General features: G+C 41.2%; 1 protein-coding gene across 1 annotated transcript in view; it reads left to right on the forward strand.

Moving 5' to 3' along the window:
* The window catches only part of OIT3 (oncoprotein induced transcript 3), a 62413-nt gene that overhangs the window by 29917 nt on the left and 17409 nt on the right, over positions 1-15087 (forward strand). Inside the window, exons 6-7 of the mRNA XM_070752240.1 lie at positions 5009-5169; positions 9059-9474. Of these exons, the coding sequence (XP_070608341.1) occupies positions 5009-5169; positions 9059-9474 (577 nt within the window). The remainder of the gene's footprint in view (positions 1-5008; positions 5170-9058; positions 9475-15087) is intronic.

Below are 15087 nucleotides of genomic sequence, written 5' to 3' on the forward strand. Positions count from 1 at the left end.
CCAGCTCCTAATTGATAAAATGATTTCAGAGAAATGTAAGAACAGGAAAACAAACCTATACATGACCTGGATTGACTACAAGAAAGCCTTTGACTCATAGCCACACAGCTGGATCATAAAATGCCTGGAAGTCATTGGAGTCAATGAAAACATCAGGAAATTCATAGAAAAAGGTGATGAAATATTGGAAGACTGAGCTTTTTGTTGGGAATGAAAGCTATGGACTGATCAACATCAGAAGGGGCATCTTCCAGTGGGACTCTTTGTCCCCATTGCTATTCATTATCGCTATAATCCTGCTGTCACTCATCCTACAGAAAACAAACCTAGGCTACCAAACTGCTAGGAATTCACCAAAAATTTCACACCTGCTGTATATGGATGACCTGAAGTTGTACGGAAAATCAGAAACTGAGATACAGTCACTAACCAACACTGTGCGAATCTTCAGCAATGACATCAGCATGGAGTTTGGCCTGGATAAATGTGCCACAGTGGCACTGAAAAAGGGGGAAATCACTGAAAGGGTGGGCATTGAAATGCCAAATGGTCAAACCATCAAGTGCCACCAGCCAGAAGCTTACAGATACTTGGGCATCTTGCAACTGGATAATATCAAGCACGGTCATGTGAAAACTGTGATCAGCAAAGAGTACGTCCAGAGGACCTGAAAATTTTTGAAGAGCAAACTCAATGGTGGCAACACTATCAAGGCTATAAATACTTGGGTCATACATGTCATTAGATATACAGCTGGCATAGTGAACTGGACTCAAGCAGAGCTGGACAACTTGGACAGGAAAACCAGAAAATTAATGACGATCCATCATGCACTACACCCCCACAGTGACGTTGACAGGCTGTATTTACCAAGGAAAATAGGCGGCAGAGGACTTTTGCAAGTGAAGCAGACAGTGGAAGAAGAGAAGCATGCATTAGCTGACTATGTGAAGGAGAGCAAAGAGTCAGCATTGATGGAGGTCAATAATAGGAAGCTTCTCAAGGTGAAGCAAACTAAGGACCAGTACAGAAAAACTGTAACTCAATGTCGTATGGACAGTTTATTTATTTATTTATTAGATTTGTATGCCGCCCCTCTCCGTAGACTCGGGGCGGCACAAAGTTGGCAGAACAAAGCATTGCATGGCCAGTTCTTGGAGAAGATTGAACGCAAAGTGGATAAAGAAAAGACCTGGTCATGGCTTACAAGTGGAACACTAAAAAAGGAGACAGAAGGACTAATACTGGTGGCACAAGAACAGGCCATTAGAACAAATGCTGTCAAAGCCAGAATTGAAAAATCAACAGACAATCCAAAGTGCAGACTCTGTAAAGAAACAGATGAAACATACTCAGCTGCTGCAAAAAGATCGCACAGACTGACTAGGTGCTTGAGAAGCGCCCGACTGGTGATGAAATATGAAATCCAGCATAGTGATCTCGTTTGCGGTGTTGTATTGAAATAATAATAATAATAATAATAATAATAATAATAATAATAATAATAATATTTTATTTTATTTTATTTTATTTTATTTTATTTTATTTTATTTTATTTTATTTTATTTTATTTTATTTTATTTTATTTTATTTTATTTTATTTTATTTTATTTTATTTTATTTTATTTTATTTTATTTTATTTTATTTTATTTTATTTTATTTTTATTATTATTTTTTATTATTTAGATTTGTATGCCGCCCCTCTCCGCGGACTCGGGGCGGCTCACAACAAGGCATAACAAATCGTAACAAATCCAAATAAATTTAAATATTTTAAAAAGTTTAAAAAACCCCAATATACTAACAAGCACAAACACAAACATACCATACATAAATTGTACATGCCCGGGGGAGATGTTTCAGTTCCCCCATGCCTGACGGCAAAGGTGGGTTTTAAGAACTTTATGGAAGGCAGGGAGAGTAGGGGCAGTTCTAATCTCCGGGGGGAGTTGGTTCAAGAGACTCGGAGCCGCCACAGAGAAGGCTCTTCCCCTGGGGCCCACCAACCGACATTGTTTAGTTGACGGGACCCGGAGAAGGCGCACTCTGTGGGACCTAATCGGTCGCTGGGATTCGTGCGGCAGGAGGCGGTCTCGGAGATATTCTGGTCCAATGCCATGAAGGGCTTTAAAGGTCATAACCAACACTTTGAATTGTGACCGAAAATTGTTCGGTAGCCAGTGCAGACTGCGGAGTAATGGCGAAACATGGCCATACCTAGGTAAGCCCATGACTGCTCTCGCAGCTGCATTCTGCATGATCTGAAGTTTCCGAACACTTTTCAAAGGTAGCCCTATGTAGAGAGCATTACAGTAGTCGAACCTCGAGGTGATGAGGGCATGAATGACTGTGAGCAATGAGTCCCGGTCCAGATAGGGCCGCAACTGGTGCACCAGGCGAACCTGGGCAAACGCCCCGCTCGCCACAGCTGAAAGATGGTTCTCTAATGTGAGCTGTGGATCGAGGAGGACGCCCAAGTTGCGGACCCTCTCCGAGGGGGTCAATAATTCCCCCCCCAGGGTAATGGACGGACGGATGGAATTGTCCTTGGGAGGCAGAACCTACAGCCACTCCGTCTTATCCGGGTTGAGTTTGAGTCTGTTGACACCCATCCAGACCCCAACAGCCTCCAGACACCGGCACATCACTTCCGCTGCTTCGTTGACTGGATAATAACAACAACAATAACAACAACAACAACAACAATAGTAGTAGTAGTAATAACAACAACAACAACAACAATCATCATCATCATTTAAGGTTGGTTGATCTATGGACAGAAATAATGTCATATTCCACCATTTCCAGGGACTGTGCCATTCCAACCTCTGCCTTATATATCCCAGCAACCAGTTAGGTCCCATAGGATCAGCCTTCTCAGGTCCCATCAATCAGGCAATGCCATCTGGCAGGACCTAGGGGAAGAACCTTCTCTGTGGCAGCCCCGGCCCTCTGGAACCAACTCGTCCCAGAGATTTGTACCTCCCCCACCCTCTCAGTCTTCCATAAGGCCTTGAAAATGCATTTCTGCCGACAGGCCTGGGACCAGTGAAATTTTAACTTATACCCTGGCCTATGAGTGTGGGCTGTGATAAGGTAGTAAACCTTTTCAGAAGCAGCTTCCGTTTTATGGAACATCTCTCTCTCTCCCCCTCCCCCACAAGTACATACAGCCTCCATCCTTCTGGCTTTTCATGAAATTTATTCCAGGGACACCTTTAGTCCAGCAGTCAAGGGAGGCCACTATGGGCGTCCCTCGATTAAAAAGGAAGGACGCCCATTAATTGCACAGACAGAGCAACCCTCTATATTTCTTTTTACTCTTGTACTCCCTCCCACTGATGTCTCTCAAGGGAGTGACCTATTCTAATATGACTTTTAATTCCAGCAGTATATAGTTTTTCTATCCAGGAAAATTTTGTTTTTCTTTTAATGGTTCACCACCAGGAGCCTACTTAGGGAATGACAGTAGACATCAAAAGGGGGAGAAAAAGATGGAAAGGGGGAGAGAGAGAGAGAGAGAGAGAGAGAGGGAGGACTGATGTGCATGCAAAGAAGATCCTGAATTCAATTTCACTCTCCTTTCCAATTGTAATATATTATTCTCCCTGTCTAAGAAGGGAGACATGGACAAGCATTAAGGTTGTGCAATTTTCTTGAAGACTTCCTTTCAGAGAAAGAGAGAAAAAACGTTGGCCTCTAAAGCCAGAGCTCAAGATTTTTTTAAAAATATATTCTTTTGAGAGAAGTTTAGGGAAGTCTGGCAATGGTTGGTCTGACCAATTCCAATAGCGTCAGTCTTGTGGCAGCTGTAGTTGGCATTGCCACTTTATTGCTGTCACTACAGATGTATGGTGACTGATGAGTTGGAAAGACAGTGAGATTGATTGGAACCTAGAGTTGAGCCAAGCATAGCCCCCTGGTAGCAGAACAGTAAAGGACACTGCACTGAAGTTGAGTTGTGCTCACAGCTTTGGGTGTCTTGTGTGCATGCATCTGCGTCCCAGCATGTTTTTGTTTCTGCGCATGCACAGGAAGCAAAATCTTGTGAGGGGATGTGTGTGCGTGTGAGATTTTGGTGATTTTTTGCTTCTGCGCATACATGCAAGCTAAAAAATTGCTGAAATCTCTCTCGCATGTGGGTCCCCTTGCAAGATTTTGCTTCCTGGACAGAAGCAAAAACACGCACGCACACAAGACACCCAAAGCTGCTTGTGAAGCGCACTGGTAGCAGAAGTAGGAGCAGTCCACCCCTGGTACACACCTGCTGGCTCTCTGTTTCAGCTGGACCATAAGCTTCAGATTTCCAGTGGAACTATTGATAGGTTCTGCTTCCTGGTTTTAGAGTTACTGAGTCCCAGAAGGCAGTCTGGATTATAATAAGGTGACAGAGAGCTATCAGTGGGTGTAAGCAAAGGTTTCTGTCAACATTTTGCTTAGGTGGGAGGCAGCAGTCAGGAGGTCACTTTCCTTGGGAATTATAGAAGCTAATGTCTAACACTTCTGATCCACTACAAACCCACAGAAAGAATAACAGAATAACAGAGTTGGAAGAGATCATGGAGGCCTTCTAGTCCAACCCCCTGCTCAAGCAGGAAGCCCTGTGTCATTTCAGACAAATGGCTGTCCAATCTCTTCTTAAAAATCTTCACGGATGGAGCACCAACAACTTCTGAAGGCAAGCCATTCCACGGGTTAATTAATCTCACTATTGGGAAATGTTTCCTTAGTTTTAGGTTGGTTCTCTGCTTGATTAATTTCCATCCATTGCCTACTGCATTCTAAACATTGTGTGCCACCACAGCAAATCAAAGCATCATTTCCCCAGGCCAAAATCTGGAAATCTTTGATTTAAAAGTGACAGATATTCAAAAAGACTTAATCCTGCTTCTTACAAGAAACACAGTGTTTTATTTTCTGTTGTGAGCCGCCCCATACAAATCTAATAAATAAATAAATAAAATAAAATATTTCTGACTCACTTACTAGCTGTGCTCCTTCTTACAGTTCCGGTTATATGTAAATCTACGTCTATAGAAGTGAATATTCCCAAGGACCTTGTTGGGGGAATGGACCTCTCGCTTACCAATGGTTCCTGCAAAGGAGTATCCAACGGCACTCATGTCAACCTCATCTTCTCTCTGAAAACCTGTGGAACATCTATAGATGTATGTACTGGTTGTATGTTATTTGTTTTAGTCTTGCATTCATACCCTATATTTCCTCTTGAGAGCTCAAAGTACAGTCCATGGGGATCTCTTCTTATTTCATGTACACAACAGTAGCAGGTTCCTACCCGTACAGTAGACTCCATCGTACCGGTAGTAAAAATTGAGCTGCGTGTGCATCTATGCATCTCCAGCAGACATGTACGCACGTCCAAGCAAGATTTTGCTTCTGTGCATGCGCAGGAAGCAAAATCTGGCAAGGGGATGCATGTGCACGAGAGATTTTGGCAATTTTTTTTGCTTCTGCGCTTGCACGGAAGCAAAAAAAATCACCGAAATCTCTCACGCGTCCCCTTGCCAGATTTTTCTTTCTGCGCATGAACAGAAGCAAAAACTTGCTTGGATGTGCGTGCATGCCTGACAGAGATGCATAGCTGTGTGCACAGCGCACCGGTAGCAGTGGGACCAGCAACACTCACCTGGTACATAATATAATTTTTTGAGATGGAGCAACTAAATGAGCAACTGGGCTAAAGGGGTCTATAGGTAGTCCTTGAGTTATAACTACAATTGAGTGCAAAATTTCTGTGGCTAAGCAAGACAGTCGTTTAGTGAATTTTGCCATAATGGTTAATGGAATACTACCTTTGTTAAATTAATAACATGGTTGTTAAATGAATCTGGCTCCCCTATTGACTTTGCTAGTTGGAAGGTCGCAAAAGGGGATCACACAAGTCGGTTGCCCAGTGCCCAGATTTTGATCACGTTCCCGTTGGGATGCTGCAATGGTCATAAGTATGAAAAATGTCCATAAGTCCCCTTTTTAGTGTCTTTCGGTCACTAAATGAACGACTGTAATTTGAGGACTGCCTGTATTGAGGACTACCTTATTTTTTGGAGTATAAGATGCACCTTTTCCCCAGAGGCTGAAAATTTGCGTGTGTCTTATATTTTGAATGCAACTTTTATGAAGCTTTTTTTTTCCAGCCCTAATGAGGCACTAAAGATCTTCCTGGGTCTTCTTGGCATGCAGGGTTTTTCATTGCTACTCTCTTCGAGGAAGATTTTTTTCCCAGCCCTAAGTCTTTGCAGGCTTTTTTTCATTGCTACTCTCTCCAAAGAATGTTTTTGGCAGCCCTAAGTCTTTGCAGGCTTTTTAAATTGCTACTCACTCTGAAAAAGGTTTTTTCCAGCTAGGGGATAAAATAATGTGCTAAAGTATCCAGGCTAAGGATGCTAGCCAGATGAATACCTAGTAGGCAGATTTCCCCCTATTTTCCTCCCCAAAATCTAAGGTGCATTTTATACTCCGGTGTGTTTTGTACTGTGAAAAATACAGTATGTCAAAGTGAAGTGTCAGCTTGGATTTCTGCACTTCAACCTGGCCTTATCCTTTTTTTCTTCATTATTCAATTTTCCACAGTGGCTTTAGCATACTTAAACAAATGGACACATCTGTCACTGGAGGTGCAGGCCTAAGTAACTGCTCTCTATATATAGATTGCCTAGCAACTGTGTGCAGCAAAAAAAATTCCCCAACCTTTTGCTTTCAACCTGCTTCTGTGCCACTGTGCAAAGGCCATTGTCTTTTTAAAAAATCTGTAGATCAGTAGAACAGATTTAAAGGGTTGTTTATGTCAATCCCACTGTATGACCTTGCTAAAGAATCCTAGAAAAAGAAATTTCTCCAAGCTTTCAGAATGGTTGTTCCCTTGTTACATCCAAGAACTGATTGAATAGGAGAAAATCATGATTTGTCTTAAAATATCTGGGCAAGAGTAGAACTGAAATAGCACCTCCTATTTGACATCGTTCACTTTTTTTCAAATGCAGGTAATCCTCGACTTACAACACAATTGAACCCAAATTTTATGTTGCTAAGCAAGACATATGTTAAGTGAGTTTTGCCCCCATTTTACAAACTTCCTTGACACAGTTCAAATTGCTGCACGTGTTGCATTAATAAATCAAAAGTGCAGAGGAGAGCAACCAAGCTAATTACGGGACTGGAGGCTAAAAGATACAATGAATGGTTGCAGGAACTGGACATGGCTAGTCTAGTGAAGAGAAAGACCAGGGGAGACATGATAGCAGTGTTCCAATATTTAAGGGGCTGCCACAGAGAGGAGTGGGGCAACCTATTTTCCAAAGCACTTGAAGGCCAGACAAGGAATCATGGATAGAAATTGATCAAGGACAGATTCAACCTGAAAATAAATAGAAATTTTCTGACAGTGAGAGCAATCAACCAATGGAACATCTTGCCTTCAGAAGTTGTGGGAGCTTCATCACTGGAGGCTTTCAAGAAGAAACTGGACTGACATCTGTCAGATATGGTGTCGGGTCTCCTGCTTGGGCAGAGAGTTGGACTAGAAGACCTACAAGGCCCATTCCACTTCTGTTAATATGTTAAATCTATTAGTAACATGGTCATTAAGTGCATCTCGTTGCCCCATTGACTTTACTTGTCAGAAGGTCACAAAAGCTGATCATATGACCCTGGAACACTGCAACCATCATAAATATGAACCAGTTGCCAAGCTTCATTTTGATCATGTGACCATGGAAACGCTGCAATGGTCATAAGTGTGAAAAGTCATCATAAGTCACTTTTCTCAGTGCTGTTGTAACTTTGAAAATTGTCACTAAATAATGATTGTAAGTCAAGGGCAACTATACTCTCTCTCTCTCTCTCTCTCTCTCTCTCTCACACACACACACACACACACACTATTAGCGTTTCAATTAGCATCCAAGAAATAAATCAGAGTGCAAACCTTGGCCTTTTTCCAAGTTCCAATTTATTAACAGGGCCATGTTAGTTACGAACTATAGGCAACTCGATTCTAACTTTTCCTACAGTTCTCCACCCAGGTTAAGCTTCATCCCTCATTCCCACACCCACAATTTCATCACATGGACCACTCCAGTTCTCGTAGTGTTCACGATCCTCCCATGTACTTCTGGCTGGTGCTGAACAACGGATGACCTTGAATCGCTGGAAAGAATTTGTTGTGGCTAGCCTCTCATGCAACCACCCTTCCCCAATTCCCAAAGTACTATTCTACTTGTGGCAGGCCAAAGTCTCCAACTCAAAATCATGGCTTTGGCCTGACACACACACTTTTTGGAATTGAAATCCTCACAGCTTTAATTTGCCAAATTTGAAAGACACTATTCTAAAGGAGAAAGTGTGAGTTAACTTATTTATCACCTATCGGGTCCCACAGTGGTATCAGTTATTTGACGGTATGCAATGAGAAACACATTTAATGGAACCAAGAAATCATTATTATTGTAGGGTGGGATATTTATTCTGCTTATCTTTTGCCCTTCTTGAAGAATTCCGCAATCAAATGTTGTAACTTGCTAAAATTTGACTTTTGTGCTAGGTTATGGCATAATCCTGTTAGCCCAAGGAGAATTCCAATTTTTTCTCCAGAAGGGCATTTTTAATTAACTTTTTAAAACCGCTTTTAATGAAAATAATAAATACTGGAATATTGTGTTTTTCTAAGAAGTCATTGTTTAAGCAGAATTTTTATGATCTATGTGCACTGCTAATTTCCCTTATTCTTCTAATGGATTTTGTTTATTATGGTAGATAATAATATAACCATCCCTGCTCATTAACCCTGGAAACCTTATTAGTCATGCATAGCTGATTAGCAGAAACTCCATACCATCCTTCTAATATGTGGGCTAGAAATGTATTGCTAAAAGAGATAAATACAAAAAATAAAATCCTAGGTGGCTGGGTTTTTCTGTATTCTTGCAGATGATCACCTATTGTAGTGCAGGTGATGTTGAATAATGTTGTTTCTGACTTATTCTTTTATTCAGGAGGTCCACCTAACTTTACCATACCATCTTTGCCCTCTGTTTACAGGTTGTAAATGATAAAATAGTTGCTACCAATATGGTTACTGGTTTGCCAAAGCAGACACCCGGCAGTAATGGGGACATCATTGTTCGCACAGGAAAGCTACTGATCCCTGTGACCTGTGAATTTCCTCGCCACTACACCATCTCAGAAGGCTATATCCCCAATGTGAAGAATTTGCCCCTGGAAATTATGGGGCACAATCAAGGCGTCTTCCCTTTTACTCTTGAGATATTCAAAGACAAAGATTTTGAAGAGTCCTATCGGGATTCCCTTCCTACTCTTAAACTCCGAGATTCTTTGTATTTTGGGATCGAACCCTTGGTGCATGTGAATGGTCTGGAGACATTGGTGGAGAGTTGTTTTGCTACTCCTACATCCAAAACAGACGAGATCATGAAGTATCACTTAATTCGAGATGGGTACGTTTTGACTATTTTTGTCTGTAATCTGAGATTTAAAACTGAAGTGCTTTGATTATTTAGTCATCTATGTCTGAGGGTGGAAAAGGAACTCAATTTTTTCCTAAGACCATCAGTATGCCTTTTGGACAGCAGAGAAATTAGAACAATGACCAGTGATCATAACTATGCAGGCAAAACTGTCCACTCCATAAAAGGAAAGCAGAGGTTGAACAAATAGATGAAATGCATTTATTTGTATCCCACCTTTATTATGTTTACAAATAACTTAAGGCAGCAAATATATCTGACAAACCTTCCCTCTCCTATTTACCCCACAACAATAATCCTGTGAAGTGGTTTGGGCTAGAAGTAAGTGGCTCTAAGTCACTTGACTGGCTTATCATGGCTAAGCTAGGACTTGAACACATAGATTTCCATTTTCTAGCCTGACACCTTAACCCAGTGTTTTTCAACCAGTGTGCCGTGGCACACTAGTGTGCCGCGAGACATGGTCAGGTGTGCCGCGAAGCTCAGAGAAAGAAAACAAGAGAGAGAGAAAGAAAGAAAGAAAAAAGAAAAAGAGAAAGAAAACAAGAGAGAAAGCAAGCAAGAGAGAGAGAGAAAGAAAGAAAGAAAGAGAACAAGAGAGAAAGTAAGCAAGAGAGAGAGCAAGAGAGAAAGAAAGCAAGCAAGAGAGAGAGAGAGAAAGAGAGGGAGGGAAGGTGGGAGAGAGAAAGACATAGAGGGAAGTAGGGAGGGAGAGAGAAAGAGAGCAAAAAAAGAGGAAAGAAGGAAGAGAGAAAGAGGTAGAGAGAAATAGAGCCAAAGGGAGGAAGAAAGAGAATTTTTTTGTCCAATATTTTTTTAGCCGCCCCCCCCTCACTCAATGTGCCCCATGGTTTTGTAAATGTAAAAAATGTGCCGCGGCTCAAAAAAGGTTGAAAATCACTGCCTCAACCATTAGACCAAACTGGTTCTCATTTGCAATTAAAATTACAATATTGTTTAGCAGAGAAACTTTCCTTTCTCGTGATAATGCTTGAACAATCTGGTGGCCATAATTAAAGACATTTAACCTTTTTATGTAGCCCATCTGTTCACCCATCATTAGAGCATATTTAACATTAACGAGAAGAATGATCTTTTATAGCTGTTCCAGACCTCAAGCAGAGCTTAGTCATTTTTATTTATTTATTTATTTGTCAAGCATGTACAAGGTAGTAGGTATTGGTATAAACATAAACATTAGCAAGGTAGGTGCAGGTAAATTAGGCGATAGAACAGTAGGACAGGGACAGTAGGCACAATAGTGCACTTATGCACGCCGCTCGCAGACCTCTTAGGAATGGGATGAGGTCGACAGTACATAATCTAAGGTTAAAGTTTTTGGGGTTTGAGGAAGAAACCACAGAGTCAGGTAGTGCATTGCAGGCATTGATTACTCTGTTGCTGAAGTCATATTTTCTGCAGTCGAGTTTGGAGCAGTTTACATTAAGTTTGAATCGATTGTGTGCTCATGTATTGTTGCAGTTGAAGCTGAAGAAATCATTGACAGGTAGGACATTATGGTAAATGATTTTGTGAACCACATTTAGGTCAGATCAAAGGCGACAAAGTCTAGGCTATCTAAGCCCAAAATTTCAATTCTGGTGGAATAGGGTATTCTGTGGCGAGCAGGTGAGTGGAGAACTCGTCTTGTGAAATATTTTTGGACTCTCTCAATTGTATTGATATCTGATATGCAGTGCAGGTTCAAGATAGGTGAGCTGTATTCAAGAACTGGTCTAGCACAGTGAAGGGTTGCCCGCCATTGCCGCTACCTATGCGCTCCACGCACCGCTCCGTGTCTCCAGTGGGGGCGTGGGGGCACCCGGGCAATATTTTGCTTCTGTACATATACAAGGAGCAAAATCTCATGAGGGGATGCATGCACTCATGAGATTTTGGTGGTTTTTTGGATAACTTGGACATTTTTTAGGTGTTCTGTCGGGCTCTCTGGTAGACTCCTCCCAAAAATTCACAGGTACAAATTTCAGACACATACACATTTGAAAATTCAAAACAATGTTCTTTATAATGAAAATTCACTTAAACCAGGCCCTCTTTTGGTATAGCAAAGAGCACTCGTCTCCAAACAAACTGGTAATTTGTACAAGTCCCTTATCAGTTCTGAGATACTTAGTTTGCAGCTGTGAGGCAATTCACAGTCCTTCTTCTTTCACAAAGTGAAACACACTTTGCTCTGGTTTAGTTTCAAAGTGGAGAAAAATCAGCACACAAAGGTCAAACGCAGTAAAGCAGTCACGAAACACAACGATCAGATAATCCTCCACAATGGCCAAACCCACAGCCCCACCCAACCACAGCAGCCTCACTAATTACCACAGCCCCACCCAACCACAGGTGGCCTCATTTTCTTTGATAATAATCTCTCAGTTGTTGCTGCCTATGCATTGCTCTCCGCATGCGTGGCTGTATCATTAACTCTTGTTCTGAATCCAAGGAGGAGCTAGATAATTGATCTCCTTCTGAGCTGTCTGCCACACTCTCCTCCTCCCTGTCACTCATGTCTTCTTGGTCAGAGGAGCCTTCATCATCAGATTCCACCGGGAGCAAAACAGGCCTGCAGCATGTGGATGTCTCCCCCACATCCACAATCCTTGGGGCAGGAGCTGGGCCAGAGCTAACATTAGGTTTAGTGATTTTTTTATAGAAGATGGCAACTCCCCCTCCTCTATGGGTTTCACGAACAGACCGGTAAATATTATAGTCTATTACTGTGATAATGGAGCCGGGAGGGATGCATTTAGCCATGTTTTGCAGAAAAAAATAATGTCAAAATTAGTAGATTTTAGTAAGAAAAGGAGTTCAGGTATTTTGTTTATGATGCTTCTTGCATTCATTAGTTTTCATTTAAGATAAGTAGTAGCTGATGTTGAGGAAGTAAAGGGCGTGCATACATAGTCTTGATTGATGTGGGGTTGGTTTTGGTTGAAGATGGATTGGATGTTGGGATGGTTTTGGGTAATGGAGGGTTGAATGTTGAAATAATTTATTTTTCGTATGAGAATTGTATTTATAATGTTTACACATAAGCATTAACTCTTGGTTTTTATCCATTTTTAATAGATTGGTTACACATTCAGCCAGATTCTATTCTATTCCTATATCTTCTTTTCTATTATTTCTTAGATATATTTTAATATGAGTATCTCCTCTATAACCTTCATCATGTATTTTACTATGTGTATATTGATATATACCCACTAAAACCCTAATTGTGTATTGGACAAAATAAATAAATAAATAAATAAATAAATAAATAAATAAATAAATAAATAAATAAATAAATAAAATAGATGTTTAGACTGGATTTGGCATTTTTATCTAGCTATTGAGTCCTTCCCAAGGACCTGGGATAGGCAGATATTGTAGGAAGTATCAGAGGTATCTTTGCAGGACAAAAAGTGTTCCAAGCAGGATTAACTCTTGCAATTGACCCTTGGTGATTTTGTCAATTCCAATGGTATTCAAGTGGTGCTCTAGTTGTTTGGGATTGTACCCAAGGTACTATTATTATTGGTACTATATTTGTTTTCTTTTGCCACAATAATTCAACTTCTGTTCTTAGGTCAAATAGAAATCTCAAATCATTCTGTAATCTTCTGTTCTTTTCTTTCTATTTTGCTTTCTCCAGGTACTTATAATATCCACTAGCCAAACTTTTTTGACTTTGCTATTAACAATTATTTTAATATTATATTTTATCTTTATATGTGTGTCGATCAATGTGTGTGTATACCAGCAGGTTCTGAACAGTTCTGGAGACCTGTTCTGGAGAACATATAATGGAAATTTTGAGTAGTTTGGAGAACTGGTAAATACCACCTCTGACTGGCCCCGCCCCCATCTCTGCCTCCCGAGTTCCAGATGATCAGGAGGAAATGGGGATTTTGCAGTAACCTTCCCCTGGAATGGGGACGGAATGGAGATTTTATAGTATCCTTGCACTGCCACACCCACCAAGCTATGCCATGCCCACCAAGCTCTTGGTAGTAAAAAAATTGAATCCCACCACTGGTGTATATATTCTATACACTGTGTCTCCCTGGCTACTTATTCTGCTGTAACTATAGGGCTATTTTCTAACTGAATTAGTAACAAATCAGCCACTGGAGCCAGGTTATTAAGGATTTTGGGCTCAGGGCAGCGGCTTAATGCATCTGTGCGGCTAATCTACTTCCTCCCCTCGGTGTTTCAGGAAATAGTTGTAGTCAGCTAGGAAAATTGCCCACCTGGTCATTCTGGGGGACATAAGTGCAGGTGTGGCTTTATTTTCTGCGAACAAACCTAAAAGGGGCTTATGGTTGGTAATTAGTTTGAATGGCCGACCATATAAGTAATCGTGAATTTTTTTCACACTGGCTACTGCTGCTAACACTTCTTTATCAATTTGGCTATAATTTCATTCAGCATTAGACAGGGTTCTTGCAAAAAACACTATGGGGGCTTCAGAGCCGTCAGGGAAAATGTGGGCAAGAACTGCGCCTATCCCATATGGTGAGATGTCGCAAGTCAGCCTTAGTGGCAGGGTGGCATTGTATTGTACAATAAAGCTGTTGGAAGATAAAAGTTTTTTATTTGGTTAAAGACAAACCTTTCTTGATCTCCCCACTGCCAGTTTGATCCTTTCTGCAGCAATGCTGCCATGGCTTTCTGTTTAAAAAAAAAACAAATAAAAATTTAATAGCCCCAAGAATGCTTGTAATTTGGTTTAGTTCTGGGGCTCTGGGGCTTCTTTAATTGCCCTCACTTTCTCTTCTGTTGGGTGAATTCTGGCTCCGTCTATATTAAACCCCAGGAATTCAACGCTTGGAACTCCCCAAGAACATTTATCGGGTTTTAGGCAGAGCCCCTTTTCTTGAAAAATTTTAAGTACAGCCCTGATTCTCTGGTTTAATTGTGGTCGTGACTCCCCCAAGATTAACATGTCATCGGAATAGGGGACGATGCCTGGAAGGCTGCTAAGTAACCTTTCCATGAGGATTTGAAAAATTCTGGGTGCAACACTTACACCGAATTGCAGTCTCATACATTTAAAGGCTCCCCTGTGGAATACGATTGTCTGAGCTAGAGCAGTGGCTTCATCTACTGGTAATTGCTGGTACGCTTCGACCAGGTCCAATTTTGCAAATATTTTTCCATCCCCCAAAGAGTGTAGCAAGTGCTGAACTACTGGGATTGGGTATGCACTGTGCTGGAGGGCTTTGTTTAGCATTGATTTGTAATCTGCACATACCCTTATGGACCTGTCGGGCTTAAGTGGGGTCATTATTGGGGTCTCCATGGGATATAATCTATTGGAACTAAGATTCTTTGTGAAATGAGTTTGTCCAATTGTGCATCTAATTTTGTTAGGGAAATGAGGGGATTGAGACACAAAGGTGCGATTGCTGGGTCTAACGTGAAAGAGATTGGGGGTCCTTTGTATGATCCCACCCCTCTGCGAAAACATCGGGGAACTCTTTAATGAAGTCCGTGTGTTGGTGGACCTGAATCTTATGGATGACTGTTACTTCAATCCACAACAGTTCCATCCATTCCCTCCTCAGCAATGTATGTCTAGGTTCA

This window comes from Erythrolamprus reginae, chromosome 5 (genome assembly GCF_031021105.1).
Source record: "Erythrolamprus reginae isolate rEryReg1 chromosome 5, rEryReg1.hap1, whole genome shotgun sequence".
Taxonomy (NCBI): domain Eukaryota; kingdom Metazoa; phylum Chordata; class Lepidosauria; order Squamata; family Dipsadidae; genus Erythrolamprus; species Erythrolamprus reginae.